The sequence below is a fragment of the Triplophysa dalaica genome, chromosome 2 (assembly GCF_015846415.1).
Source record: "Triplophysa dalaica isolate WHDGS20190420 chromosome 2, ASM1584641v1, whole genome shotgun sequence".
NCBI classification, from domain to species: domain Eukaryota; kingdom Metazoa; phylum Chordata; class Actinopteri; order Cypriniformes; family Nemacheilidae; genus Triplophysa; species Triplophysa dalaica.
Window position 1 is genome coordinate 6,241,194 of NC_079543.1, and position 27,644 is coordinate 6,268,837.

At 38.7% G+C, this 27,644-nt stretch overlaps 4 protein-coding genes across 6 annotated transcripts; 2 read left to right on the forward strand and 2 right to left on the reverse strand.

The window, feature by feature from the left end:
- Window positions 1-186: 186 nt before the first annotated feature.
- Window positions 187-4,872, forward strand: taf5 (TAF5 RNA polymerase II, TATA box binding protein (TBP)-associated factor). Its single transcript, XM_056740151.1, has 11 exons — window positions 187-636; window positions 941-1,166; window positions 1,373-1,688; window positions 1,813-1,976; window positions 2,072-2,207; window positions 2,291-2,411; window positions 2,546-2,675; window positions 2,841-3,005; window positions 3,499-3,676; window positions 3,862-4,039; window positions 4,151-4,872. Exons 1-11 carry the CDS (start codon window positions 225-227, stop codon window positions 4,366-4,368), a joined length of 2,244 nt encoding a protein of 747 aa, XP_056596129.1. The 5' UTR covers window positions 187-224; the 3' UTR covers window positions 4,369-4,872.
- A 5-nt stretch (window positions 4,873-4,877) lies between these two features.
- Window positions 4,878-5,880, reverse strand: atp5md (ATP synthase membrane subunit k). The gene is made up of 4 exons (XM_056740161.1): window positions 5,808-5,880; window positions 5,308-5,410; window positions 5,076-5,172; window positions 4,878-4,972 (listed from the first exon to the last, which is right to left on the reverse strand). Exons 2-3 carry the CDS (start codon window positions 5,392-5,394, stop codon window positions 5,089-5,091), a joined length of 171 nt encoding a protein of 56 aa, XP_056596139.1. The 5' UTR covers window positions 5,395-5,410; window positions 5,808-5,880; the 3' UTR covers window positions 4,878-4,972; window positions 5,076-5,088.
- Window positions 5,881-6,072: 192 nt separating this feature from the next.
- pdcd11 (programmed cell death 11) lies at window positions 6,073-19,246 on the forward strand. Of its 2 annotated transcripts, none has more exons than XM_056772246.1 (36): window positions 6,073-6,168; window positions 6,424-6,512; window positions 6,603-6,737; window positions 6,861-7,028; window positions 7,130-7,291; window positions 8,129-8,237; window positions 8,369-8,544; window positions 8,649-8,756; window positions 8,844-9,053; window positions 9,201-9,325; window positions 9,967-10,027; window positions 10,116-10,262; window positions 10,384-10,635; window positions 11,006-11,131; window positions 11,255-11,449; window positions 11,716-11,886; window positions 11,977-12,190; window positions 12,271-12,423; window positions 12,572-12,684; window positions 12,888-13,372; window positions 13,558-13,620; window positions 13,724-13,808; window positions 13,884-13,973; window positions 14,093-14,198; window positions 14,320-14,497; window positions 14,689-14,745; window positions 14,880-15,002; window positions 15,364-15,486; window positions 15,798-15,960; window positions 16,031-16,177; window positions 16,260-16,382; window positions 16,514-16,764; window positions 16,888-17,056; window positions 17,345-17,498; window positions 18,338-18,503; window positions 18,672-19,246. In XM_056772246.1, exons 2-36 carry the CDS (start codon window positions 6,426-6,428, stop codon window positions 18,841-18,843), a joined length of 5,367 nt encoding a protein of 1,788 aa, XP_056628224.1. In that variant the 5' UTR covers window positions 6,073-6,168; window positions 6,424-6,425; the 3' UTR covers window positions 18,844-19,246. The 2 variants fall into 2 exon arrangements, with proteins under 2 accessions (XP_056628224.1, XP_056628231.1); XM_056772253.1 differs by having other exon boundaries at window positions 6,085-6,168; window positions 6,367-6,512.
- A 25-nt stretch (window positions 19,247-19,271) lies between these two features.
- On the reverse strand, window positions 19,272-27,484 carry zgc:175214 (uncharacterized protein LOC557610 homolog). 2 transcript variants are annotated; one of them, XM_056772265.1, is made up of 6 exons: window positions 26,800-27,484; window positions 24,007-24,157; window positions 23,596-23,638; window positions 23,010-23,051; window positions 20,943-21,025; window positions 19,272-20,002 (listed from the first exon to the last, which is right to left on the reverse strand). In XM_056772265.1, the coding sequence occupies exons 1-6, from the start codon at window positions 26,870-26,872 to the stop codon at window positions 19,879-19,881; spliced, it is 516 nt and encodes a 171-aa protein (XP_056628243.1). In that variant the 5' UTR covers window positions 26,873-27,484; the 3' UTR covers window positions 19,272-19,878. The 2 variants fall into 2 exon arrangements, with proteins under 2 accessions (XP_056628243.1, XP_056628253.1); XM_056772275.1 differs by having other exon boundaries at window positions 26,424-27,484.
- Window positions 27,485-27,644: the final 160 nt, after the last annotated feature.

Below are 27,644 nucleotides of genomic sequence, written 5' to 3' on the forward strand. Positions count from 1 at the left end.
ACCGGTCTCTATATTGTCTCTTATGCGTTTAATACATATTTTGTTCAAAATGTTTTGTACACATGACAATAAATACCTTTGGGCTGACTTTGATTTTAATATCTGTAATTAATTATTGTCAGTATATTTTACAAGTAAATTCATTAATAAAACGTGAAAATGCTCCTTTTTGCTTTATGGGAACTTTCTTCATACGTCACGACGTACGTCGAGCTACATGCGTCATGACGTCCCTGCTCCGTGCGCCGGGCAAAATGGCGGCTGTGCAAGATGGGTCGATAGAGCTGGACACCGAGAAAGAAACAAAGCCCGAAATTCTCAGCGATGGTTCGGCAAACATCTCGGGAAATGCGGGGAGCGGGGTGCTTTCCTCGTCGCCCCCCGCCGGCGGAGCTCAGAAGCCGGAGGACCAGCAAACTTTGATTGCGGTGCTGCAGTTCCTGAGGCGGAATAAATTGACGGAGTCGGTGGATATTCTAAAGCGTGAAGCCGGACTGTCGGACGATCAAGAGAACTCAAAGGCTACTGATGCCGGAGGGAAAGGTGATGGCGACGCTGGAGATACAAACGCTTTGCTAAGCCGTGTGTCCATCACATCAGCAGCCGCCCCCCAGAGCGCTCCTCTGCCTCTTAAAAGTTAGTTTACCAAACATCTAATACAATTGCATCAAAAATATAGACATCCCTTATTCATAAATAATAGTAGAATTAAGACATTGCTCTGTTATGATTAACTTTGTTTCTTATGCTGACATTTTACCACTAACGTTAATCGAATTAGCATACAACCTGTTGAATCAGTTGTCTATAATATTATGATGAATATCATCAGTGTCGTGTACACGGTGCTTGTTGACGTGGTCAGCCTTCCTCAAGTGCAGTACAATTATTCAAGTTTTCAATAGTGATTGATTTGACTTGTTTACATTCTCACCTGCAGGTGGGGATGACCAGCCAGATGTCAGAGTTATCTTGTCAGCATACAGTCAGCAAGGAGAACCACCTCTTTATAAGGTTTACTACAGTGACCTGAAGAAATTCATAGAGTCGGTCCTTGACTGTCACAGGGCCGAGCTGTCCCAGCTCTTCTATCCTCTGTTTGTTCACATGTACCTGGAGCTGGTCTACAACAACAACGAGAGCGAAGCCAAGGCTTTCTTCGACAAGTAACTTTGCCTCTTGTCACAACGATTAATAAAAGTATTGTAGATGTAGATATGTGCACTAGTCTATCTCTGCACCGTAATACTATTAGAATTAGTGTGTCCAAAACTGTAGTATGTTAAAAGTTGTATCCTTAATAGATGGCTTACTATTTTTAAACCGGGGTAAGGTAAGAAGGTGTAACAAATCATTTTCTCTCCGCTGATAGGTTTAGCGGTGATCAGGAATGCTACTATCAGGACGACCTGCGTGTTCTCTGTGGCCTCACTAAAAAGGAGCACATGAAGGGGAACGAGACTCTGCTGGACTTTCGCACCAGCCGCTTCGTGCTCCGGATCTCCCGTGACTCGTACCAGCTGCTCAAGAGGCACCTGCAGGAGAGGCAAAATAACCAGATATGGACCATCATTCAGGAGCACCTGTATATTGACATCTTTGACGGCATGCCCCGCAGCAAGAGTCAGATCGACAGCATGTCTGGTAGTCTCGCCGGAGAGGCCAAGCGAGAGGTTAACAAGCTCAAGGTCAGTAGTGATTGAGGAAGCATGTGAAAGGATTTTTGCAGATGTAATTTTTGCATTTGGATTTATTTGGAAAGAGACTTCCAAATACACATCTCATAAATTGTGTTTGTTTGGATGGTGTCAGGTATACTATGGGCTGCTAAAGGAACCAGAGATCGAGGTCCCTCTGGACGATGAAGATGAGGAAGCGGAGAACGAGGAAGGAAAGCCCAAGAAGAAGAAAGCTAAGAAGGACAGCTTGGGCTCAAAGAGCAAAAAACAAGATCCCAATGCACCTCAGCAGAACAGGTATAGATGGCCCTAACCTTTCTCTGCCATGAAACCCTTGAAATACCACTCAATTAAAAAAGTTGCATCATAACCTTTTATTTCATTTTAAACAGGATTCCTCTGCCAGAGCTGAAAGACTCAGACAAGCTGGATAAGATCATGTATTTGAAGGAGAGCACTAAACGAATCCGACTCAGTCCAGAGAACCTGCCTTCCATTTGTTTCTACACATTCCTAAATGCCTACCAGGCAAGAGATACCTCACTCAATCTTTTTTTGAGTGACTTGGTTGTTTTTATTTGCCGTTTATTCATTTTCTCTGTGGTGCTCAGGGTTTGACGGCAGTAGACTTCACAGATGACTCAAGTCTACTAGCGGGAGGGTTTTCCGATTCCACCGTCAGAGTGTGGAGTGTCACGCCCAAAAAGTTACGCAGGGTCAAGTCTGCAGCAGGTACACAGTCATTCCCACCAAATCAGGTCATGGTCATGATTAGTGTTAAATACTGTATCTATATACTGACAGCCCTAAACATCTTCTGTCTGTGCTTAATTTCTGTTTACGCTACCATCATGTGCTTTTTCTAGAACTGAGTCTGATTGATAAGGAGTCGGATGATGTTCTTGAAAGGATCATGGATGAGAAGACAGCCAGTGAGTCTAAGGTCCTCTACGGTCACGGCGGGCCGGTGTATGGTGTCAGCTTTAGCCCGGACAGGTATTGAACGTCTTCTGATGTAATCATTCAACCTAGAGCAGTTTATGATTATATAAAAGATGTAGAAAAGTGTAAACAATTCTAAACATGACTTGTATATTTTACCTTTACATTATGAAATCTGTTAATATTGTTCATATCTTTTTTTGTTTGTCATTCTTTTAGGAACTATTTGTTATCCAGTTCTGAGGATGGTACAATCAGGCTGTGGAGTCTGCAGACGTTTACTTGTCTCGTGGGGTATAAAGGACACAATTATCCAGTGTGGGATACCCAGTTTTCACCCTTTGGTTATTATTTTGTGTCTGGAGGACATGATAGAGTTGCACGGTACGGGACTTTTTGAATGAGGCTTGAAGTTATTCAATTTTTCCTAACACCTAGCTCTACCAGTTGAGCTACATGCAATTTTAAAATATGCATTAACCCATAGGCAGCATATCGTCGCTGTTCTTGATTTCCAAATTTGCTGCTTTTCAGTAAATGCAAGGACACTATAATTTAAAAACAATAAAATATTGGTGTTGTCAAAGTTGACAGGCACATTTTATTGGTTAGATGTTTACAAAACCCAGTGACAAAAATAGAGTGTGACTAATAATACTGATTTATGGCAAAAAATAAAAATTGCAAAAAATGCAGACACAACGTTTCAGAAAGACAGCAGTGATATCTTGATTTTTCATATAAAATTTAATTTACATATTATTTATTTGAATGACTTAGTATGTACATTTCTTATGATTTTTTCAAGTGATCATTTTGGGCAGTAAATATGCTTGTTTTAAAGGGTTTATAATTAATTATCAGATTTTTTTTCCAGCCTCTGGGCGACAGATCATTACCAGCCACTGCGGATATTTGCTGGCCATCTAGCTGACGTCACCTGCACACGCTTTCACCCCAACGCTAACTACGTGGCAACAGGCTCCAGCGATCGCACCGTGCGCCTCTGGGATGTCCTGAATGGGAACTGCGTCCGAATTTTCACAGGTCACAAGGTACTGAAGTCTCGCGATTGCATTGGAAACTGTGGAATCCATGCAGTATTATTTTTGTATTGGAGAAATGCTAATCGTATCAACTTTATTGATCTTTTCATTGTAACAACCATTTTTTTTTTATGGCTTTATTCATTTATTGTTAATTTATCTTTTGAAGTAATTAAACATCACCTTTTTTCCAGGGGCCCATCCATTGTCTTGCTTTCTCACCCAATGGAAAATTCTTGGCATCTGGTGCAACAGATGGACGAGTACTGTTATGGGATATCGGACACGGGCTGATGATCGGAGAGCTCAAGGGTCACACAGACACGATTTATTCCCTCAGGTTTAGCAGAGATGGAGAAATTCTTGCATCAGGTTAGGACTGCTGCATTACTTCTTAAAACCAGGGTTAACATTTAAAGCAAATCAATCTAATGTATTATAAATTGTTCTCTTATTAAAACTTAAACTTTCTGTCTGTCTCAGGCTCTATGGATAATACAGTACGCCTGTGGGATGCTATGAAGGCTTTTGACGACATAGAGACAGACGATTTCACTGCAGCAACCGGACACATTCACCTGTATGATAACTCGCAGGAGCTCCTGCTAGGGTCGTACAATTCCAAATCCACATCTGTCGTCCACCTGCACTTCACCAGACGCAACCTGTTGCTGGCCGCAGGGATGTACAACTCCCAGTGATGGAATCAGCTTTTTTTAAGATTTCCAAACATCTCAATGTGAAATTGCTTCAGGCAAAATGAAAAGCTGTGTAATGAGACTCATCACATTCGGTTGTTACTGGTGTGACAGATTGAATCAGTCATGCACTCAGAGTGTTTGTATATAAGATACCCATGAGCAGCCACAAATACCTCTTCTGTCATTTATATCCTGATCCAAGATCAGATTTTATGTTTTTTTATGTAAAACCAAATTAACTGTTTGTACAAGCAAGGATTTTGAGCTTTTATATTTCTTTATTCATCTCTGTAACACGGACCCATCACCATTGCCTTCATGCTTCATACTTCTCTGAATGAGGTGGATGATCTAGAATCAGCTCAATTTAAATCATAGACAAAATTTGGATGTGACAAAGAGACTTGTCCTAGATCAGAATGCCTATACATGAGCACTCTTCTCCTTGTCTCTACAAGCTTTTATATTAGTGCTTAAATGTGTAAATAAAACAAGTTTTCTATACACTGTTGGTGTAAGTGATCTTTTATTCTTTACATAGAACTGAAGTGATAATACAAGGACATCTAGCTTCCCATACCCCTCCGCATATAACAAAAATGTCCTGTAAAGAGACAGTAAAAAAGATATGTAAGTACAGAAGTGTATGTACGCTATCTTTGAGAAAACAAAAAGCTCTTAAAGTTAACATTGTAGTTAATACTTACTTATACGTTAACTTTACTTTACTGCCTTCTGCTTCTTGGGCTTCAACTTGAAGAAGAGGATAATGGCAGCAATGCTGGCGTATGTGGCCAACACACACTAGGATCAAAGTGAAAGAAGAATCATAAATTCACAAATTGATATCTTGATTATAATCAAAAGAAAATGAAGGTTTATTTTAAACAAAACCACCACTTAATGCAAATCCTGACATATTTGATCCAAATAACTTACATTCCTCCTGCCAGTAATGGAGTATGAATTGAAGTACTTGGCGATGCCAGTGAACTGATGTTGCGTCCCAGCGTCGTGTCCACCCATGTTTATTGTACACGAACTTTGAGACAAACAAGAATATTAAAAGATAATGTTATACAAACCATTATGAAAACATACATGGTTAATTTTAGTGTGGGATCATTGACGTAAGGTCACGCAAAGTGCTCGCGAAATGTGCATATGGAAATAATGACAAGTTACGTGCGTGTTGAAATATAATTGTAGGTCAAAATACTTAAGAAAGTATGTTCACACTGAACTCTCATAATTGTATAAATACGTTTAATTAATTGGAAGCTTTTTAGTCCATTCGCTGCCATCGCCCTTATGGTAAAGGCGACCTCTGGCTTTATTAGGCAGAATTTATTCGTTTGGCAAACAAGACGAAAACAGAAAACATTTTAAGACAAGAAGGAAATAATACATTTATTATTAAAATGTAAAACGTGACTTACCGAGCAAACTCGAGCTCTTCAAATAAACTGGTGCCCTTCAATGGAGAGGCCGGAAAACGAATGCAAAAAGGAAATCCCGCCCCTTTTTAGCATGCGTCTGCTAAACAGTTATGCTAAAATAATTGGATTACCCTTGCGTCAATCACCTTTTGGACAAAATGATTGGTTGCTAGTGACGTCAATCGAGTATTCTCGTATTTCTATTGGTTGAATATGTTTTCTTTGGGTAAACTATTGATTCCCACCTCTTGGTGTTTACATCCGGGTCGTAGCAATGGCACGCTTGTGAGAGGAACATGTGAGATTTTCTGCATGAGACTTTTTAAAGATATTTACACTGACCCACGCGAAATTTTGTGAAGTAAGTGCTGTCTTGCTGCTTTTATTCCTACGGCTGCTAATGGCAGATATTAAAACCTAAAGAATATTATTTCGATACTTTGCTACAATTTATATGCGTTCATTGCATTAACGTTAACTGTGTTCATTCATATCTGTGTGTTTATTGAACATATACAACGATAAAACACAATTTTTAGCTTCTATGTGTTCTGTTTAGGTTTAAGATTCAATTTTTAGATTTTGTTAATTTATCAAATTTAAATTTGGGTGGAAGCAATGGAAGAAGATTTCCCTCGAGGTGGCACACATAAGTCCTCTGTGGACAAATCCGTGAAGTCCCATGAAGTAGACAATCTCTTTCAGGTAACTTTATAAAGATAATGGATAAGCAGTGACTTTTGTTTATTGAATGATCGCACATCTATGTAATGAATGCTATGAAATATCTTTCAGACACAGGAACCAGAGGTTAAAAAGAAGAGAAAGACTGTGAAACAGGATGAAGGGGAGAACTTTAAAAAACTCAAAGTAGATACTAGGGGTTTAAAACTCAATACGGCTGATTGTGTGGAAGTTCTTCATCTTCTGGTAAATTAAGTGATTAATGCATATTAATCTGACTGTATACATGTAAATGTGTAAACATTTCACCTTCCAATGAAACCAAATACATTTTATTTTCAATTTATTTGTGCACTTCTGTTTTTCTAGAATCTGAAGGTAGGCACTCTGTTGCTTGGCTGTGTAAGGGAAGTGTCAGATATGGAGGCTGTAGTGGGTCTGCCAAGTGGCCTTGTTGGTTACCTTCCAATCCGTAACATCTGTGACTCTTACACCAAGATCCTTATTGAACAACTGGATTCTTTAGACAGTTTAGAGGTAACGTAGACGAGTGCGAAAACAAGGTGGAAAGCAAAAACATCCATGTGTTGTGTCATGCTAAACGATGTAATACGTTTATGTTTATCTATCTTTCATAGGAAGTTGTCACTCTCTCTGAACTTCTCACTCCTGGAACGTTGGTCAGATGTGTTGTATCTTCTTTAAACTCCGTTAGTGAGGGCCAGATTAGTCTTAAATTGTCGATCAACCCAAAAGAGGTCAACAAGTGTTTGAGTCCAGCTGCTTTGAAACCTGGAATGGTGAGTTTAAAATCTTACACTTATACGCAAATTAAAATGTGTTCGGATATGTGTTGTGTTAACCGCACTGGACGATACAGCTTTGTTTTAAGTTTTGTTCATTTTTGGAATTATCTTTTATTTTTATCAGGACTGTTAAATGATTAAACACGATTAATTCAGAATAAAAGTTTGTGTTTACCTTAATAAATGTACTGTGCATATGTTTTTTTTTCAATATATAAATGCATACACATACACAGACATGTTTATATTTAGGAAATGTATAAATAATTTTAAATATATGTAAACTTTATTTTTTCTCAAATATATAGGTGTGTGTATGTGTCTATAAATACAAAATTAATACTCGCAGTACACAAGCATTTATTATGTGAAACATATTTTTATTCTGTAATTTTTATTTGTAGGTTTGATGTTCAGCAATTCTGATATGTGTTTTTGTCGTTTTATTTAACTATATATGTGTCATTTATTTTATTTCTGTTTTAGATTAGTTTATTATCAGTTCATTATTTTAGTGTCTCAGCTTATTTCAGTTTATTTCTAATTTTAAGTTTTCTAAAAGTAATTGTATAATAGGTTTAGTTGTAATGAACAACAGTAACCTTGGGATGATATTACATTTTTAATATTTTCTTTATTATATGGAAGTGACCAATACCATGAATATTGTGATTAATTAATGCATAACTTCTCAGACCAATACATTGAAATCAATATTTCAGTGTACTCAAAATGGTAAAAAGTTATTTAGTGGGTTAGTCTGTTACATTTAATGAATAATTATTTCTTGGGCAGCAAGATCAAATCCATTTGCATATTCTTATATTTCAGACTTTGAGTGGTTGTGTGGAGAGTGTGGAAGATCACGGGTTCCTGGTTGACATTGGAATCAGCGGCACAAAAGCCTTCCTGCCCAAGAAGAGTACGTCCTCAAAACAAGGTGAGAAATCCTGAAGCACAGATTCATAATTGTGCACTTCATCATTTATATGGAGTCTAAAACCGTGCAAATATCAAATATGCCACATTGCGTCTATATCACATTGATGTTGAGTATCTTGTTTATCTCAGATCTAAAGGTGGGCCAGTATGTATTAAGTCTCATCGAGGAGGTGAAGAACGAAGGACGCGTGGTGCGCTTGTCTCTGAACCCCCAGGCTGTCAATAAGTCTGTCGCAGGGACTCAGCAAGGATGGACTCTAGATAGTCTCCTGCCCGGCCTGCTGATCCGGGTGCAAATAAAAAGGGTGAGACTGCAGTATGTGAAGAAATGCTTTTTACTATCGCAGTTTGGTGCATTGGCGTGTTTAATCCGAGTCATTTTGTTATAACCGATTACATCTGATTTTAGGTGACTCCTCATGGGCTTGTTGTAGAGTATCTCTCGTCTTTTAGTGGCACGGTTGATTTTTTGCATATTGATCAAGAAAAAGCATCCAGCTACAAATCGGGCAATGAGGTAAGAGTCAAGAGCTTTAGAATAACTCTTACAAACTATTAGATCCTAATATCATAATTCTTTCTGCAATTTTTTTCTCATTATCAGGTCCTGGCACGGGTTTTGTACATTGAGCCCTCCTCTCGGGCGGTCGCCCTCTCCCTGCGCAGCCATCTCTTGCCACCAGGGGGCAGTGTGCTTGATAACTTCACCAGTGAGCAGATAGGAGAGGTGGTTCAGGGCTGTAAAATGACTGCCCTGCACCATCACTCCGGGGCCTTGATGGAGTTGCCCGATGGTACCACGGCATTTGTGCACGTGAGTACGCAAACATCACATCGGATGTTATGTGTATTCCGAAAGGACATGATCATATATGCGATCTGTATTATTTACATTGACACATTTCTTCATTGACACATTTCTTAATTTATCTTGACTAAAACCATCTAAATGTTTTTGTAGAGAAACAGAATGAAGGAGCCGAAAGAAGAATTCAACCCGAATCGTTTGGTGGCCATGCCCGAACATAATCTGAGAATCACAGATTACAGCCCCATGGAGCAGATTCAGATGGCTTCACTACGCAAGTGAGTGTCGTCTTTTGTCCGTCATTAAAGTGATACTTCACCCAAAAATGGTGAAATCATCATTTACTCACCTTCGAGTTGTTCCAAATGTGTATACACTTCTTTGTTATGATGAAAGATATTTGGATAAATGCTTGTAACCAAACAGATATCAACACCCATTGATTCCCATTTTTTTTGTTCGGTTGAACACAAAAGAAGATATTTTCTGGGGCACCTTTTGACCACCATTGTATTTTCCTACTATGGTAGTCAATGGGTGTTGTTTGGTCATAACAACATGGTCATAAGCATTTTTCCAAATACCTTTCTCTGTGTTCATAAAAACAATGTATACACATTTGGAACAACTTGAAGGTGAAAAAATGATGACAGAATATTCATTTTTGAAGTATCCCTTCAGTTCATATATATGACCATCAGTTCATATATATGTTTTTTGGGCAATGGGGGCTAAATGAAAGGGTAAAATCCACTGGATTACAGTAATTTCTAGAGACTAGAAAATCAGTCTAGTTTTTTGCCCATCAAATCAAATAAAAATTGTGAATTTAAACAAGCAATCCAAACCAATGTCTGGACACAATAATGCACAAATTTCGTGAGACAAGTTATAAGTTAAAACATTTTTTGTTTTGTAGGAGCAACATTGAAGCAAAGTTCTTCAGATACCAAGACGTCAAAGTGGGGCAAATTATTGAGGTGGGCAACAATACAGAACAAAGATTATTGCATTTATAGAAAATGTCAGAAAGTATAATAAATAATCACACGCTATTTGGTGTTTCAGGCCACAGTTATCAGTTTGCAGAAACCGGGTGTGTTTGTGAGGGTAACAGACCACATCAGAGGAATGATACCCAGAAATCACCTGGCTGACGTGGTCCTGACAAACCCAGAGAAGAAGTTTCACGAGGGCATGACAGTCAAGTGCAGGGTGAGAGTCGTTTGTTCAGTTTCTCCTGAAAACAGATCTTTTGTGACTTTGGGTTGTTATGGTTCTATCTATTGTATTCAATTATTATCTTGTTCATATTTTCTATATTTTATTGATTTAGGTCTTATCAGTGGATTCAGCTAATAAGCGGCTACTCCTGACCAGAAAAAAGGCCCTGATCGAGTCCACTCTCCCCATCATCCAATCATACTCTGATGCCAGGGTGGGCCGCGTCGCTCATGGCTCCATTATATGCGTGAAGAAATATGGCTGCATTGTGCGGTTTTATGGGGAAGTGAAAGGCTTGGTTCCTGTGCAGGAGCTGTCAACCGAGGATGTGACTGATCCAGAAGAACTCTTCTTTGTAGGCCAGGTCAGAGACGTCATGCACAGTGGTTTAATTTGCACTTGCCGGTATCTTAACCTTTTACACTGGACACTTTTGACTCACATTTTAATAAAGTGATTTTGGACCCTTATCTGGGTCCGCAGAGTTCCAGGGTTAGTTTTTCTGCCATGTTTATTCACCTTCATGTCGTTCAAAACCTGTGTATCACTCTTTCTTCAGTGGAAGATATTTTGAGAAATGTTTGGTGGTTTTGTGTCCGTACAGTGGAAGTCAATGGGGGTCAATGTTGTTTGGCTACCAACGTTCTTCAAAATGGTTTCCACATTTTTTTCTTAATATAATTTTATATTTAGTTCACATTAGTTAACACTTTGGATCTTTCTTTTTTTTGCAGGTTGTCAAAGCCAAAGTGATAAAGTGTAATGAAGAAAGTGAGAAACTGGTTTTGTCTTTCAAAGCCGTAACTGAAGTTGATGTAATAGAGACACAGTCTGCTCAGTTTGACTTTGAGATTGGAAAGGTAATATAACAGAAACCATTTTATCCTTTGTTTCTTATTTTTTAAAAGCGGCAAACCACAAATTCTTTAAATTTGTTCTCGCATATAGTTGTTGCATCTTTATTGTTTTCTCATTTTGTTTAGACAGTTGATGTAAGAGTCCGCAGAAAAGTCCTGGATGGCCTCGAGGTCTCCATTCTACCTGAGGAGATTCCAGCTTTCCTTCCCACGGTACATCTGTCTGATCATGTGACCAACTGCCTTCTCCTGTGGGACGCGCTGAACGAGGGGGACAACATCTCAAACGTAGTTTGTCTCAACAAGAACAAGAGGGGCATTGTATCCTTAAAGAGCTTTTCCTATAACTCATGCTTAAAGGGATAGTTCACCCAAAAATAAAAAATCTGTTCTTTATTCACCCTCACATCAGTCAAAGCCTGTTAAAGACTCTTTCTTCTGTGTAACAAATGGTGTCTTTGTGGTTTCCTTGTTTGGTTACCAACGTTCTTCAAAATATCTACTCAGTAGTCCTTCGGGTTTCTTTTGAATTTTAAGATGAAATCCAACTCAATTCAGTTATTTTACTTAACCAAGAATCTCTTCAGAATCTCACTAAGAAACCATCACTGATGGCCTGTCTGGAGGATGGAAACGTCCCTACAGGGTTCTCCGAGCTGCAGTTGGGGATGCAGATGGTGGGCTGGGTGAAGAACATCATGCCTTACGGAATCTTCATTGACTTTCCTCGCGGACTCTTCGGCCTCGCCCCTAAAGCTGTATGTCAATCTTTTTGCTGCCTGATTGTTAGGAAAGCAACACAAAAGCGAGTGTTGTAGAATTCATGTGATATTTTGCTGTCATCGTAGGCCATGTGCGAGCAGTTCATAAAGGACACATCCAACATCTTCGCGATTGGTCAGACGGTGGTTGCCAAGGTGACCAACTTGGACGAGGAGAAGAACAGGTTTCTGGTCAGTCTGAAGGTGTCGGAATTGAATCTCTCGGAAGAAGACACCCATGCCAGACTGATCCAGGGTCAGAAGGAGAGGAAGGCCATCATTGAGATGGTGACTTGCAGAGGTACAGGTTCCAGACATAGGGATGATCGCTTTTTTGTCTGGAACACACCCTAAGAATTTCCCCTAATATTTCTCTTCAAGGTGAATCTGACCTTCTGGAGCAGCTCTCATCTGTATCAGTCGGAGATAAAATTAAGATGGTCGTGGAAGATGTCAAAGAGGACGGAACGGTCACGCTGACCTCTGATCAGCTCAGCGAGGCCATCGTTTTGGCCTCCAAACATCACACGACTGGTGAGCACTGGTCAATAGCATTGATTGTGAAATGCAAGGTTGCTAATTTGAAAAAGGCACTTAATGACTTTTAGGACATCAGTGGTGTAAGTTTGTGATGGATGTGTTCATAAATTCTTGCGTGATCATATCTGTGCAAATCTTTCAGGAGTGAATACGACTGCAGGTTGCAAAGTCACGGCTGTGGTGCTTCACGTCAACCCTTTGAAATCACAAGTACTTGTGTCGCTGTTGCCGACATTGACCAGAAAGAGAAAATCTGTAAGTTGTCATCATTTATTCCCCCTCCTGACGTTCAAAACCTATTTTTACAAAAGAAGATATTTTGTGAAATATGGTTTTGTGTTCAGACAATGGTTTTGTGTTCAGGTTTTGTGTTTGTCTAACAACATTCTTCAAAATATCTGCAGAATTTAGTCATACTATCCCTTTAAATGTACTTTTATTGTCTTGTTTTCCCTCAGCTGAGTAAAAACTCTGAACTCTCCGCCACGATCCAATACATTGATAAAGACTTTGCTGTCGTCTCATTGGGTGATACGGGTCACCTGACTGTCATTCCCACTAAGACACAATTAAATGACGTTGTCGATTTGGAATCGAAGAAGTTTTCCATTGGGTCCTGTCTGAATGTGATTGTGAAGAACCCGAGCAGCGAAGAATTGGGTGGGCTTCCTCTCGTGGCTTGCAAAGGCCAAGACCAGCAGGTCAAATCGAAGAGCAAAGAGTCTGCACAAAAGCACAGTCTTGGGGCGATGGTGACTGCCAAAGTCACGAAGTTGAAACCCTTGGGCGTGCTCGTAATGTTGCCGTCAGGGACCACGGGACACATCCATGTGTCTGAGATAGAAGAGTCGCCTGTTGTCGGCAGCCATCCGACATCATCCCTGAAGATCGGGGCGGAGGTCCAAGCCAAAGTGATCGGAGGACACACAGTTCGTGGAAACAGGTAAATCCATTTACGCTATGTTGTCCCATTAAAGAAGTTCTGCTGTTTTTTGTGTCATCACAAAAATTGGGGAAATATCTGTGATTCAGTGCTGTAGTTTATTTGGGGCTAAGCAGGAATACATTTTGGTACAGATTGTATTTCAATTTATTTTTGATTCTAATTTAAGATTTTCTTCTCAACAGGTTCCTGCCGGTCACCCACCCCGATTTTAAGTTGGCCCTTCCTGAACTTACAATATTGCCAAGGTTCATGTTGTACATACATTTGCTCTTGTTACATTAATACTTTATTATAAACGTTATTTTAACGTTTTGGAGAAATGTAATTAAACTCACTTATCTTTCTCAGAAAACTGGAAGACGATTCCATGCAGACAGTTGACAAACTGAAGAACTACAAACCTGGGGACGAGGTCATCTGCTTCCTCTCAAAGGTAACTGTCGTAGTCGAAAAGGAACAAACATCCATTCTGCAAAAGCTTTTTAAGTAATGTTGAATTTTTTAATAGTACGACAAGCAATTGAAATGCCTAGAAGTTCACGTGAAGTCCAACATCATGGGTACTGTTGAGCTGTTGGCCATGATAAGCAAACCTGGGGTAAGTCTTCAGAACAAATGTTTTTGTACGTTTTTATGTCCACAAAGTACACTTGTTTTTGTCAATGATGTGAGGTGAAGTGAAAAGAAAACAAGCGTTAACTCATTTGTTTCCCACAGCAAGCAAATAACCCACAGAAGCTTGTTAAACCAGGCCAGGCCGTTTTAGCAAAGGTTGTTGGGAATAATCCAAGCAGGACTGGTCAACTTTCCCTGTCACTCACAGGTAACGTGTATACATGAAAATTGTAGATGCCTGTTTTCAAGCCCTGCTCCTGCCCCTGTGACGCACGTTGAGGCTTTCCTTCGGGTCTGTTTAGCGTTTCCTGTGTGTGTCGTTACTGTAGGGGTATACAAGGTAGAGCAGGGATCGGTCACCATGGGGATGGTTTGGAAAATCGAGCCTCACCGGGGACTGTTTGTCAAACTTCCGTTTGGTAATTCTGGTCTTGTGTCGTTGATGGATCTCTCTGACGAGTACTCGGATAACCCACTTGAGCCTTACAAAGAGGGCCAAGTGATCCGGTGAGTCTAGTCAAAACATGACCTAGATAAAAGTCTATTTTAGTATTTATATTATGTGTTAAATTATATTACAATATATTAATTATATACAGTATATTTATGTTTTACTTCATTTATCTCTTTTTAATATTATTTAGCTTAGATGTACAGTGGAAATGTTGTGATTGCGTTTGTTTATATGTTTTGTTCAGGTGCTGTATTATCGGGGAAGAAAAGGGACATTTCAATGTTTCGCTACGTCCTTCCAGGTATACAATAGATCATCATTTCATTTATAATTATTTTTCATTAATTTCAGTAATTTTATTTGAGTAAAAGACTCTTTCATTTAGATTTCTATTTGTGTATTCATCCATTTAATAAATAACTATTATTTTTGCAGAACAAATAAGGGTCAGCAGGAGAAAGTTACAGACCCAGAAATTCAGTCCATTTCTGACATAAAAGAGGGTCAGATTGTCAGAGGATATGTGAAAACTGTTGGGGTTTCAGGCATATTTGTGAGGTAAAATGTGTGCCGGTGCTACTGCTCTATGGTCAATGTCAATTAAGCTGTTTTAGTCTCTTTAAAGGAGTAGGTCATGTTCAAAATAAATGTCATTATTTACTCACCCTCTTGTTATTTCAAACCTGTATGACTTTCTTTCTTCTGAAGAACACAAAATAAGACATATTTGAAGAGTGTTGTTAACAGCCCCCCATTCATTTGCGCTGGTTTTAATCGAAGTAATTGGGGGCCAGTGCTGTTCTTACCAACAATTTTCAAAATATCTTTTGTGTTCTGCAGAACTCAAAGAGTTCAAAGAGTCTCTTTGAAGGTGAACTCCTTTCATTGTATTAAAATTATTCGTTTTTATTTTTGAAAGGTTGTCAAGGTCCCTCGAGGGGAGAGTTCAGTTACAACACGCTTCGAAATACTTCATTAATAAGCCAGAGATGATATCCAAACATGTTACCCAGAATGCATTGGTTACTGCCAAGGTTCTCAGGTGAGCTAAAGATATTTTAAAGGCGCTGTGTGTCATTTGTTACAGAAATGCAAATAATATACATAACTATGTATTCAGAGGTGTAAAAAGACCTTACATAATGAAGCGTTATATTTTTATATTACCTTAGAATGAGCTATTTCTAACCACATACATCGCGTTTCCCCTTGCGTAGATTTTTCCATGTTGTTTCTAAAGTAGCCCTAAAAATAATAATACTGTAAATCAGCAGCTGTGATGTTTATTTTCTGTAGAATTTGGATGTTTTGTTGTGTCATGTGACTAAACGTAGATGTTTCTGTCTCATTCAGAGTGGACACAGAGAACATCCACGTGTCCCTGTCACTGCTCACGAAAGACACCGGGAAACCGGATATTCTCCCAGAATCCCTCAAACTGCATTCTCGTCTGCCTGAAGACGAAAAGAAGAAACACAACAGAACCAAGAGGAAGCGTGTGTCCTCTGAGAGCCAGGTGTGTATTTGTGTATTTGTTTGTGCAATTTAAATTGAAAGATGGCACTGATTTGGCTTCATCCATGTAGCAACAAGATGAAAAGAAAGAAGGGAAACAGGTGAAGGAGGAACATGTTGATAAGAAGAAAGCGAAAAAAGAAGACAGTGATAGCGGCGTGGAGGTGTTCTTCAGAGAGAAAGACGATGACGAACCGAATAAAGAGTGTGAGAAGAAGGTAAGAATGGATATTCTTTTGTTTTCCGACCTCTGATGAGACACCGTGGTGTGATGTGGCTTTTGATGTTTCGAATCCAAAGGAACCCGAGCGGCTGCAGATATCATGCAACTTCTCCTGGGACACTACCCTGAGCTCCTTAACTCCCGCAGCCGTGGACCAGGTATACGAGTCCAGCGAAGATGAGGAGGAAGACCAGAGCAAGGTGAACACACAAGCACGTCCTCTTTCTCTGTTTGTCAGCGGCTGTTATGTTGCAATTTTGCATTTGCACACAAGTTGTCCATAAACGACTATTATAAAATACTTTTGTTATTTTCATCCAATCAAAAACAGCCTGTGAAGAAGACTCGTAAAGAGCTTCAGCAGGAGCAGCAGAACGCAGAACAGCAGCTCAGCAAGCTGGAGGCGGAGCTTATGGACCCGTCGGTTCGGCCAGACAACACGACGGCGTTTGAGCGCCTGCTCCTCTCGTCCCCGGACAGCTCGTTCCTCTGGCTGCAGTACATGGCCTTTCATCTGCAGGCCACGCAGATCGAGCAGGCACGAGCCGTCGCCGAGAGAGCCCTCAAAACCATCTCCTTCAGGTGAAATGAGAGACGGCTGGAATTTACATCTACGCATTTGGTTTGAATTGCTGTTTTAAATTGTAATTTTAAGCCTTTGATTAACATGTATCAACCGTCTCCATTGTGTGTGTGTCTGTGTAGAGAGGAGCAGGAGAAGCTGAACGTTTGGGTGGCCATGCTGAACCTGGAGAACATGTATGGCACGGAGGAGAGTTTGCAGAAGGTTTTCGAGCGCGCCATTCAGTACTGCGAACCGCTGCCTGTGTACCAGCAGCTAGCAGACATTTACGCCAAGTCGGACAAGCTCAAAGTGAGAATTACCTCTGATCGTTTGAGGTCTCCTTGGATGTTAGTAGGAATGTACTGAAATACTGTCTAGGAGCGTGTTGCCAATCTAATTTATATGAGGAAGTTGTTATATAACTAACTGTATCTGCATTGTATCTCTACAAGTATCGATTACATGATAGCCGTTTCCCATTACAGCTGATACTTAATACAAAAGCTGTTAAGGGCTGGAAGAGAGCTGATGGTTTCTAACACATCTGATCGTAGATGAAAAGCTGTGTCATTGTTGTCTTGTGTAATCTCTGTGTAGGAAGCCGAGAGTCTTTATAAAAGCATGGTGAAGCGCTTCAGGCAAGAGAAAGCTGTGTATGAGAGTTACGGCAGCTTTCTGCTCCGGCAGGGTCAGAGCAATGCTGCTAATGCCCTCCTGCAGAGGGCGCTGCAGAGTCTGTCCAATAAAGATCGTAAGTGCCTGTAAACTGTATACATTTGTTACCTAAACAACCTTTTGAGTTTATGGTCACTTGACTGAAATATTTTTCAAGATCTACCACTTTTGAGTGTATGTCTGAATGTTATATGGAGAGAACATAATTATGCCAACATATACATTTCTTAGATTGCATTTTTTTATTCAGCATCATTTTTTATTATTGATGACTTAGACTGAACAGGCATCTCGGGTTGAAACGTTAAAGAGTGACTAAAAGGAGGATGATAAAATGTAATAGTTTCAAGTTATTTAGTTATGCATGTTGAAAAATTGTGGATCAAGATTAAATGGTCGTAAACGTTTATACGGTAGTGTATGTTAGAAACATTATATATATATATAATATTGGGTTTAGGGCTGTCAAACATTTAAATGCGATAAATTGCATCCAAGTTTGTGTTTACATAATATGTCTGTGTACTGTGCATATTCATTTTGTATTTATAAGCACATACATGCATACATTAAAGGAAAAAAAAATATATATATTTAAATCGTTGGTTAATAATCAAATATACGTGTAAATATTTCCTTAATATGCATACGTGTATGTTTTAATAATACAAAACTAATATACACAGTACACAGACATATATTATTTAAACACAAACTTTTATTCTGGATGTGATTAATCGTTTGCCGGCCTAATTAGCTTATAATTATTTATTTTAATGATCAAGAATATTTGTTTTTGGTCTTTTAAAGACGAGCAATTTGAAAAGCAGGATATTTTTTTACTAAATTGTCATCTGTTAAGCATAACACTCATAGATTATATATTAAGCAGCTCATTATGTGCCGTCTTTCCAGATGTCGACTTGATCACCAAGTTTGCCCGTCTTGAGTTCCAGTACGGGAACACCGAGAGAGCCAAATCCATGTTTGACAAGGTCCTCGGAACCTACTCCAAACGTACTGACCTGTGGTCAGTGTTCATAGACCTGATGGTGAAGCATGGCTCTCAGAAGGAAGTGAGGTAAAGTAGAAATAAGTTTGAGGTATATACTGTATGGCGGCCACAGATTGATCTGATTAAATCCATGTAATCAGATAAGCAGTTATCGAGAATCCTGAAGTCTGATTTAAATTCAGATTTGTGTGTACGCACTATACTTAATGTGACACATTCTCCTGTGCAATTCAGGGAGATTTTCGATCGTGTGATTCACCTGAGCGTGTCGGTGAAGAAGATCAAGTTCTTCTTCAAGCGTTACCTGGACTACGAGAGGAAACATGGCACACCCGAGAGCATCCAGGCGGTCAAACAGAAAGCTCTGGAATATGTGGAGTGTAAAGGAGCGGAAGCCAGCAGCTAGAAAACAGAACTGATCTGGTGTATTATTCAGATCAAAATCTTCGGGACTAACTGTTTTGATATTTGTTTCCATTATTCCACTTTGTCTGCTTTTAAACCTTTGGCTATTTCTGGACACACATTTTTGTGTTTTGGAACCATTGGCCAGTTAACTCAAATTAAATTGGTATAGACGGGCAGATCAGTGAATAACTAAATAAGTGTTATTTATAATGCATATTATGCCTGGTATGGTAAATGTCATTGTTTAATCGAAGTTTCTGGATCAATTCCCGAGTCCTCTTGGATATCAAGTGACACTTTGAGTACCCAATGTTTCTCTGTATGATAAATGATTCTTATGAGGATTGCTGTAATAAGACATAAGGCATTGAAGTTTTGAAATAAAAAATATGCTTTCCAAATCCCCACTATTTTATAAAAGATCAGTTAACCACAAAACCTGACATTTTTATTCCAAAACAAACGATACAAAATAACAAGAAAAAGGGAAAAATCAAGCAATGAGCACAATGTTGGATAAGAAATGCTGGTAACTGATTATATGTTTAATATTTTTTATAGGACTACATGGGATCTCCATCCATGAAGATCTGTAGTACCAGTCAAACAGACAGTGGACTATACCTACACCCTATTGTCATCATATATATGTATATATCTGTCCGTGGACAGCTGGAGTTCGATGTTTTTATTCGTTGCTTGGTTAGAGCCCCTGAGGCAAACTCCTGAGATATTTACCTCTCATTTGAAGCCCATTACCCAGCATGCACGGTGCACGCTCGCTTAAGGACCTCTGAGCGACACTACTTAAGAGAATATTGTGGCACGGTATATAGGAGATTATTCTTATGTTTGGCTACTGGCAATATGGTACTAGTGGTGGCCGAACGATCTTGTCGGGAATTCGTCTGGGCCTCTGTGGCGGTGCATATAGATGGCTTTGGAGTGCCTTGGCCGATCACGTGATGCGTTCCAACAATCGTAGAACTAGGGAGTGCTAATTTGGCCGAGGGCCAAGGGCAGTTTTTGGGGGTCACACCTCTTCAGGGTCCTGCACCCCCTCTGCTGCTCGTGGGGCGTCTGGATGCTGCAGGCGCGTGATTGGTTTATTGCACATTGGGCAGACGCTACGGATCTCTAACCATTTCAGGAGGCACCTGCAGAAGTAGAAACACAAAAGAGATTTTATGATTTTTACAGTTGTTAGACTAGAAAAAGGTTGATATCGTATGACATTGTGGTCCCAAGATGTTTCCGAGGTCCCTTGATATAACTTTATTCAAGGGAACTTAACTAATCTGTCAAGTAAACACTGATAATGCTGGCTGAAGGCATTTTTATTTATTTAAAACCCCATAAAATGATTTGACACGGCTACAATTTTCCATTTTCGTGTGACATTTCTAATTGAAACAGGAAATTGGAGTGCCCTTTAAAAATGTACATTTGCATGCATTAAGCAGATGATTTTATCCAAGATACTGGAGGTTGGGGAGGGAACAATGTCAATAGACTTCACAGATTTCTATGAAACTCTTCTAGCAATATTAATACAACAGTCCTCAGTATTTGTGTTCCTTTTTCTATGACGATAAAGACAGTATTTACCATCCATGAAAATATTATTTTTGTCAACATTTTGGAGGATGAATACAGTAGATGACCTTGGCCTTCAAGCTAGCTTTCAAGCTAGCAAGCAGAGTTTTGAAATCGCTTGCTGAGGTTAAAATAAAGCGACATGTTTCAGACCTACATTTAACCTGATATTAACTGTACCATAAACTGCAGTAAAAAAACTTTTTCTGGTCCGCTGTATACTTCTGGGGAAAGAGTTGCTAGTTACTACCAGAGAATTATTAGTTCTATACGATAGATGATTGGCTCTTTTGACTGGAAGGCGGGACTTTTGCTAGAGCGGCCAAACTAAGCGTTGCACTTTATTCCTTGATTCTAAGTAATACTAGTGAAGCGCCTAACTATCTACAATCTTTGAATTTTTTGCATAATGGACGTTTTGGTTCTGTTAAAATCCTTAGGTTTCAAGGCTTGTCATAAGTGAACATGACGCGCCTCATATGATTCAACAGCGCTGCTTACTTCTTATGGAAGGTGTGTGAACAGGGGCACACACCCAGCTCATCTCTGGTCTTGAATTCCTCCAGACACACGGCACAGGGTTGCTGTAATATTAGACAAAACAGCTTCAGTCTCTGACTCCTCTTTTTACATGCCACATGGTGTGTCAACAATTTCACAAGCCGATCGAAGTCTGTTTTGATTTCAGCAACATGCAAGATGTTGCAAAGGGTGGGCTTTATTTTATTGAATAACACTTTTATGTCTGAGTTCCCATAAACCAGGTCATCATAGAACCCGAAAATCCTGTAGAGGTCACTTTGCATGTAAGAATTTCCCCTTGAGGTTTTCATTACACAAATTAAACACAGTCTAAATGGCTGTGGTTTGAAAGAATGTTGTTTAATGTGATACTGAGAAGATCTGAAACACAAAAAAATGTTTCACCACCAGCATGTTTGGTTCACATCATAGATTCAGAAATGCTGTCTGGGTCATTCACAGGAAATGCTGCTATTTGTGTGCATTGTATTTAAATGACTGACTACTCATGTAATCCACAAGACTCTGTTTTATAAAGTTGGAAGAAAGTGAAATTATTTAGCTAGACAAAAGCAATGTAGAAGGAAAGAAAACATTTCTATGTTATTTTACATAATAATGTCAGTCAATTTATTTATATCCTTGCAACCTTACTCATGCCCTCATTTTCATCTTTACATATGAATAAATATTATTAGATATAAAAACAAAAATTCTTTATACAAAATTTCTTGAATAAACCTATTCTTTAAAAAAAAGAATTCATACACCTTTTTTATCAGTGCTTCCCTTTAAGCTGCCTTGATACAATCCAATATTGTCAAAAGCGCTATAAAAAGAAACTTGAATTGAATTGTTGTGACGATAAGGATTTGATCCTAATGCTGTTAGACATGTTTGCACTGATCATCCACATTCATCCCCAATGTTGAATAACAGGGTTGACACAAAAGTTTTAAAGAGAAATGTGGAAAGGTCCTTTCTACCTTCTTTTTTAATCACCATGTGTGTTTTATTATACTACAATGAAAAAAATGTTATGTGCCTTAGTAGATTTTATGAAAATAAATGATTTAAATAATATAATTATGCTCCTCTTTTTAACAAAAAAGGTTAAGAGATTAATTATTTTGTTTGAGTAATTTTAATTGAACAAATTATTAAGTAAATCCAACTTAATTGTATTATGTTACACCCATTTAAATTGGTCAAATCAAGTTCACTTATTTATTTGTGTTGAGACTACATCAATATTTTTTGTAGATATAACTACCTTGGCAGTTGATATGAAGTTCCCAGCATGCTTTATATCTGCTTTTGGAGATTAATTTTTCAGATTAACCATCATTTTAAGTGTTTTTCAGTAAGGAGAAAGACTTGCTTGTGATTTTTGTTGATTTATCTTTGAGATTTAGGAGAGTTTTGGTATTAATTTTGGGTTCTTTAAGTCGTTACCATCTGTCCAGAAGAACGGTGCTTGTGCCTAGGATTAGGGAGGTACGATATTAGCCATGAACTTCAGTGTGTTATTTCACAAATTGAGCAGTAACTGTGCTAATGCCAGTACAGAGTACTCTTCTTACTTAACAATCTATGTCGTAAAAATTTCAATATGAAAGTAAGTGATCCGTGAAGTTTGATTTAGACATATTATTGTTCAGCGTATTTCTTTTAACTTGAAGAAACATTTAATTTATATTTTAACAAAAATGAAATGTATTTAGTAGAATTTACTTTATTCTGGTAAGTATGTTGTACTAAAATTATAGGAGCAACAAATATTTTTTTCAACCCTTTTCAAGGCTGCAAGCACATATTTCTGATTGGGGATAATATCTGTATGAAATAATTGTTGTTGGTGGCTATTGGGGGTGAGAAACAATGTCAAAAATTATATTTGTTGATAATAGGTACTGTGTCTACTGCCATTGTGGCCCTGGTATTTAAATATGAAAACTGTTTTTTGTAAAAAGCATGAACCTTTTTAAAATAAAAAGCTACAAAAACATGTTTGTGCGATAAACTATACATTACTGATATACTTACTCCCAGCAGGCTTAACTTCTTTCCTGCACCTTTTAACACCACCTGTAAAATAAAATTAAAATATGTCTTACTTGACTGTATAATATAACTTTTCTTTTAGCACGAATAATTCCTAACGAAGAACTTATTAACGTAGAAGCAAATAATGTGTTATTAAGTGATCCAAATTTTAAACAGTTATAGATATAAACTAGAAGATGGTCTCAGATGATAATAGTGTGGATTTATGACATATTTTTCCTGCAACTCAGCTGGAAGAGAACTGCGCTTGCAACACCAAGACCGAGGATTCAATTTCCAAGGAACACACATTGATAAGAATATGCTTTGAATCAAATGTCTAATTATAATTATGAATGTCTTATTATTTATGACTAATTTATTATTTACACAGCAAACCATGTTAAAATCCCATACCATAGTACATTCTAAATGTTACATTTCTTGCGTCATGGCAGTTCTATTTATAAGGGTGAAGTGTATTAAGGTCATCCGATTGAATTTCATCATCACCGTTGCAAAGACTATGCTGTATTTATTACCAGCCTCAGTTGATGTGTGTTAATGCGTTGTGTTTTGTACCCACCTCATTGTAGCTGTACTGTTCTCTTGTACCTTGCTGTTTCAACCTATAAACAAAAAGAAAGAATATAAAGACTTCCTGCATCAGTGTGCATGCAACTTGAAAGTGCAACAAGTGTGGTGCAAAAGTACAAGATGCTGTGATTGTGATGCGTGCATTACGTTATCACTTCTAAACCAACAACGTTTGTTGCAAATCAAGTACAAGATCCCAAATACCATTGTGGAAAATAGTTTTGCATAACACTTTGTATACAAATCACTTTAATATGTTCCAAAAATGTAATTCTGCAAGTCTTTACAGAGCCAGAGATATTTAATATGATGAACAGGTATCAGCAAAGTTGTGCGGGTGTGGTGTGTGTGTCTGTGTGGGGGGGGGGGGGTGTCTGCATGCGTGTGTTTGTGTTCTTGCCTGAACAGATAGCAGCAGAAGATTACACTCAGCATGAAGATGAACATGCCGATGCCCAGTACAATGACGTACACGTTGAGCGGCAGACGGTAGATGTCTTCTTCTGACATGTCACAGTCTGAATGCTGCAACCCTAAACCACAGAGGCAGCCTACACGCACACAAATACACAGACGCACACAGTTATTTAAATCAGTAAGCCATCGCAGCTTAAACCATAGCAATCGCACACACACACACACACAAAAACAGCAGGAAGAACAGGCCTTTAGTACACCCACCTAGTACCAAGGGAATTCTGAGTAATTAGTTATGTACAAAACAAATAGGAACAACTGAGGAATCACCTCCTCCAACACACAACCAGCTTGCCTTTAGGGAAACCATTTGTGTGTTATAGAGGCGTATGCCATTTGAACGTTAATGTTAACCGAGTGAAGTTGCCCTCCATTAATTCCAGCTAGTGTTAAGAGGATACTTCACCCAACCATGACAATTCTGTCATCATTTACTCACCTTCGGGTTGTTCCAAATCTGTATAAAGTTGTTTGTTCTGATGATTACAGAGAAAGATATTTGGATGAATGCTTGTAACCAGACAGATATGCCCCCCATTAACTACCATAGTAGGAAAAATACAATGTTAGTCAAAAGTGCCCCAAAACTGTTTGCTGTCCTACATTCTTCAAAATATCTTCTTTTGTGTTAAACAGAACAAAACAAATGCTAAAGTATTTTTTCCTACTATGGGAGTCAATGGGGCCAAGATCTGTTGGGTTATAAGCATTCTTCCAAATATCTTCTCTGTGTACATCAGAAGAAAGAAATGTAGACTGGGAACAACTAGAAGGTGAGTAAATCATGACAGAATTTTCATTTATGGATGAAGGGTTAAATCGTGACGACTTCCAGGCTGAATTTGTAACATAGTTCATCTAAAGCACTTAGTCTGATTCCATCAATACAATAAAAAACAATATTTTTAAAAGATGCATTTACAAAAGGTTGTATTTGTTCACATTTATTAACGCATTAACTAACATGAACTAACAACGAAAAATACTTATTTTACATTTATTCATCTTTGTTCAGTTTAATTTCAACATTTCCTTTTAAAATATTTTGTAATGTACCATAAAATAACATTTAAAACGATTCCCTTACTGTGCATTTTAAACAACAAATTACTACGCTGCTGTATGACCCAGATAGCACAGGTACGTCTCTAAGATGTCTGCTAAAGATCTGGAAAACATCCACTGTGTAAAAACAACTTAAAAAGGCAGTTTTACATACATTATAACTCATAAACGTCTAGCAGACATCTTCTACATGTCTATATGACATCACACAGGAAACGTCTCAGAGATGTTTTGCAGATGAGCAAACAATCAAATAAATACTACACAATACTATACTAATGTAAATGCTCCCAGATGAATATGTGCTATCGAGGTATGTATTTCACACCCTAAATGCAAATAAACATATGGAGACGTCTATTTGATGTCTGCATTTACATCTGCAAGACTTTTTTTATTGTTTGTTCAACCGCATTACGTCTCTGACACGTTTCCTGTCCGGGGTCATATAGACATTTAGAAGATGTCTGCAAGACGTTTATGATCTAATTTGTGTGTAAAACTGCTTTTCTAAGATCTCCAGATCTTTACCAGAAATCTGTACCTGCTATCTTGGTATGGTGAGACAACGGGTTTCATTTTGCGAGTTTAAACAAAACTGAAACCAGTTTAATGGACTAGTTTCTGTAGTTGACTTCAACTTTTTCACTTGTGTTAATCACTTACAAAGTGCTGTACAGTAATGGGTGTTTTGATTTTATAAACCTAGTATGCCTCACAAAAATGAAACATGTTGTTTATTATAGTAATAAGTAATAGTGTAATGATGTAGTGATGCATTGAGTACCATTTGTATTAAAAGTTTTACTTTTGGGTTATTGTAGCAAAACATGGTTAATTTATGGTTACCAATGTCGGCATAATTGTGCAACTATAGTTCAGTAGTGGTATAGTTAAAACATCATTATTTTTCAAGGATTGTTTATTTTTTGTTTACCATTTCTAAACGTTGTCCAAACGCATTCGTGGTTGTTTTCGTCTTACTATCAACATTTGACCTATTACACTGTTTTCTAAAAATAAAACATAAACCCCATATCAATTTTCAGTAGAGTAAACGGCCTGACACACAACATGCTGGTTAACTACACGCACACGACTAGTTTCACAATCTTTCCCCGCACTTCTCGACCTTTACGAACACTTCCCATTAGTGGAAAACATTCACTTCTTCAACCTAGTTTCAACATTCCGGCCAGTACCACTCCAATGACGGATGAGAGACGAAACTAACTCAAGTTCGGGTCTGGCTTTCGGGAAAGGCTTAAGACTCACCGTTACACCATTGAAATGGTTGCATGTAATCTGACTCCAAGCAAATTCAGTGCTTGTCAAAAACTGGCAACGCGGGGGCTGGCAGCACAAATCCGGGTTAAATTTTACGACGATCGTGTCCAATGATGATCGACGGTCAGCTGTTAAATGAGAGGAGCGCTGTCTCGATCAGCCTAATGATTCATCTCACTTTTCTGCCCAGAACAAAAGACCGATCACACACCGATGTGAATATGCACAAGGTGCTTTGTTACGGAGACAAAGGGAGCATAATGTGCCCTTGATGTGCTTCTTGTCTTCCGAGTCCATAAGTGAAAATCACTTCGGAGCTTTCCGTGTTGTCATACGCAAAAGTAAAGCAATTCCTCGATCATACCTGCGTAGTTGACAGCTAAGCATCCACGTAAATCCCAAAAAGACGAGGTGATGCGAATCTCTCCTCGGAGCATGAATTCAAGTCTTTGTCTTTCTTAAATCACTAATGACTTTCGCATGTCTTGACTTTATCTGATGCCCTTTATTCAGATTCCGCTCTCGGTTTGCGTAGAATTCTGTGTTTTTTTGGTGGTGTATTCCTTAAGAGGCCTCGCAGGACAGAGAGGTTATAATGTATCCAAGCTGATGTTTCTCTATAGTGTTCATGTGTGTAGTCGTGTATATGTGGGGGAGTTATTTCTCTCTCCGACTAAAACCATCTGCTCTCTCAATCCTCCCATCGAGAACGCAAGAAAAACACAACGATAATACTCGAATGGTCCTCAACTCATTCTTCATATACCCGTGTGTCCGGGCTCAGGTGTTAATAACGGCTGTGTGTAGAAAGGTTAACGTTAGTTGGCATGTCGTCGAGAGCTCTCTCTCTCTCTCTCTCTCTCTCTCTCTCTCTCTTTCTTTCTCGCGCAGAGTTTCAGTTTGTAAACAAATCTGTGCTCATGTGATCATGGTTTGCCTCGCAACGCTGTCCTCCAATCCTTCCCTCCCTTCCTGAGATATTCCCCTCCTCCAATCTCTGTCTCTCACTCTCTCTCTCTCTCTCTCTCTCTCTGCAGTCTCAGGATGGCCTCTGTTTGTCTTCCTCAAAGGGTTACAACATTTAAAGGGAAGTAATGCCAAATGCATAAGCTCAGCTGCAAAACAAGAACCAGAAGGTGACAGACCAAAACCAGGAAGTGAGAAACCAAGAGTAAAAAGAGAGAGAGAGAGAGAGAGAGAGAGAGAGAG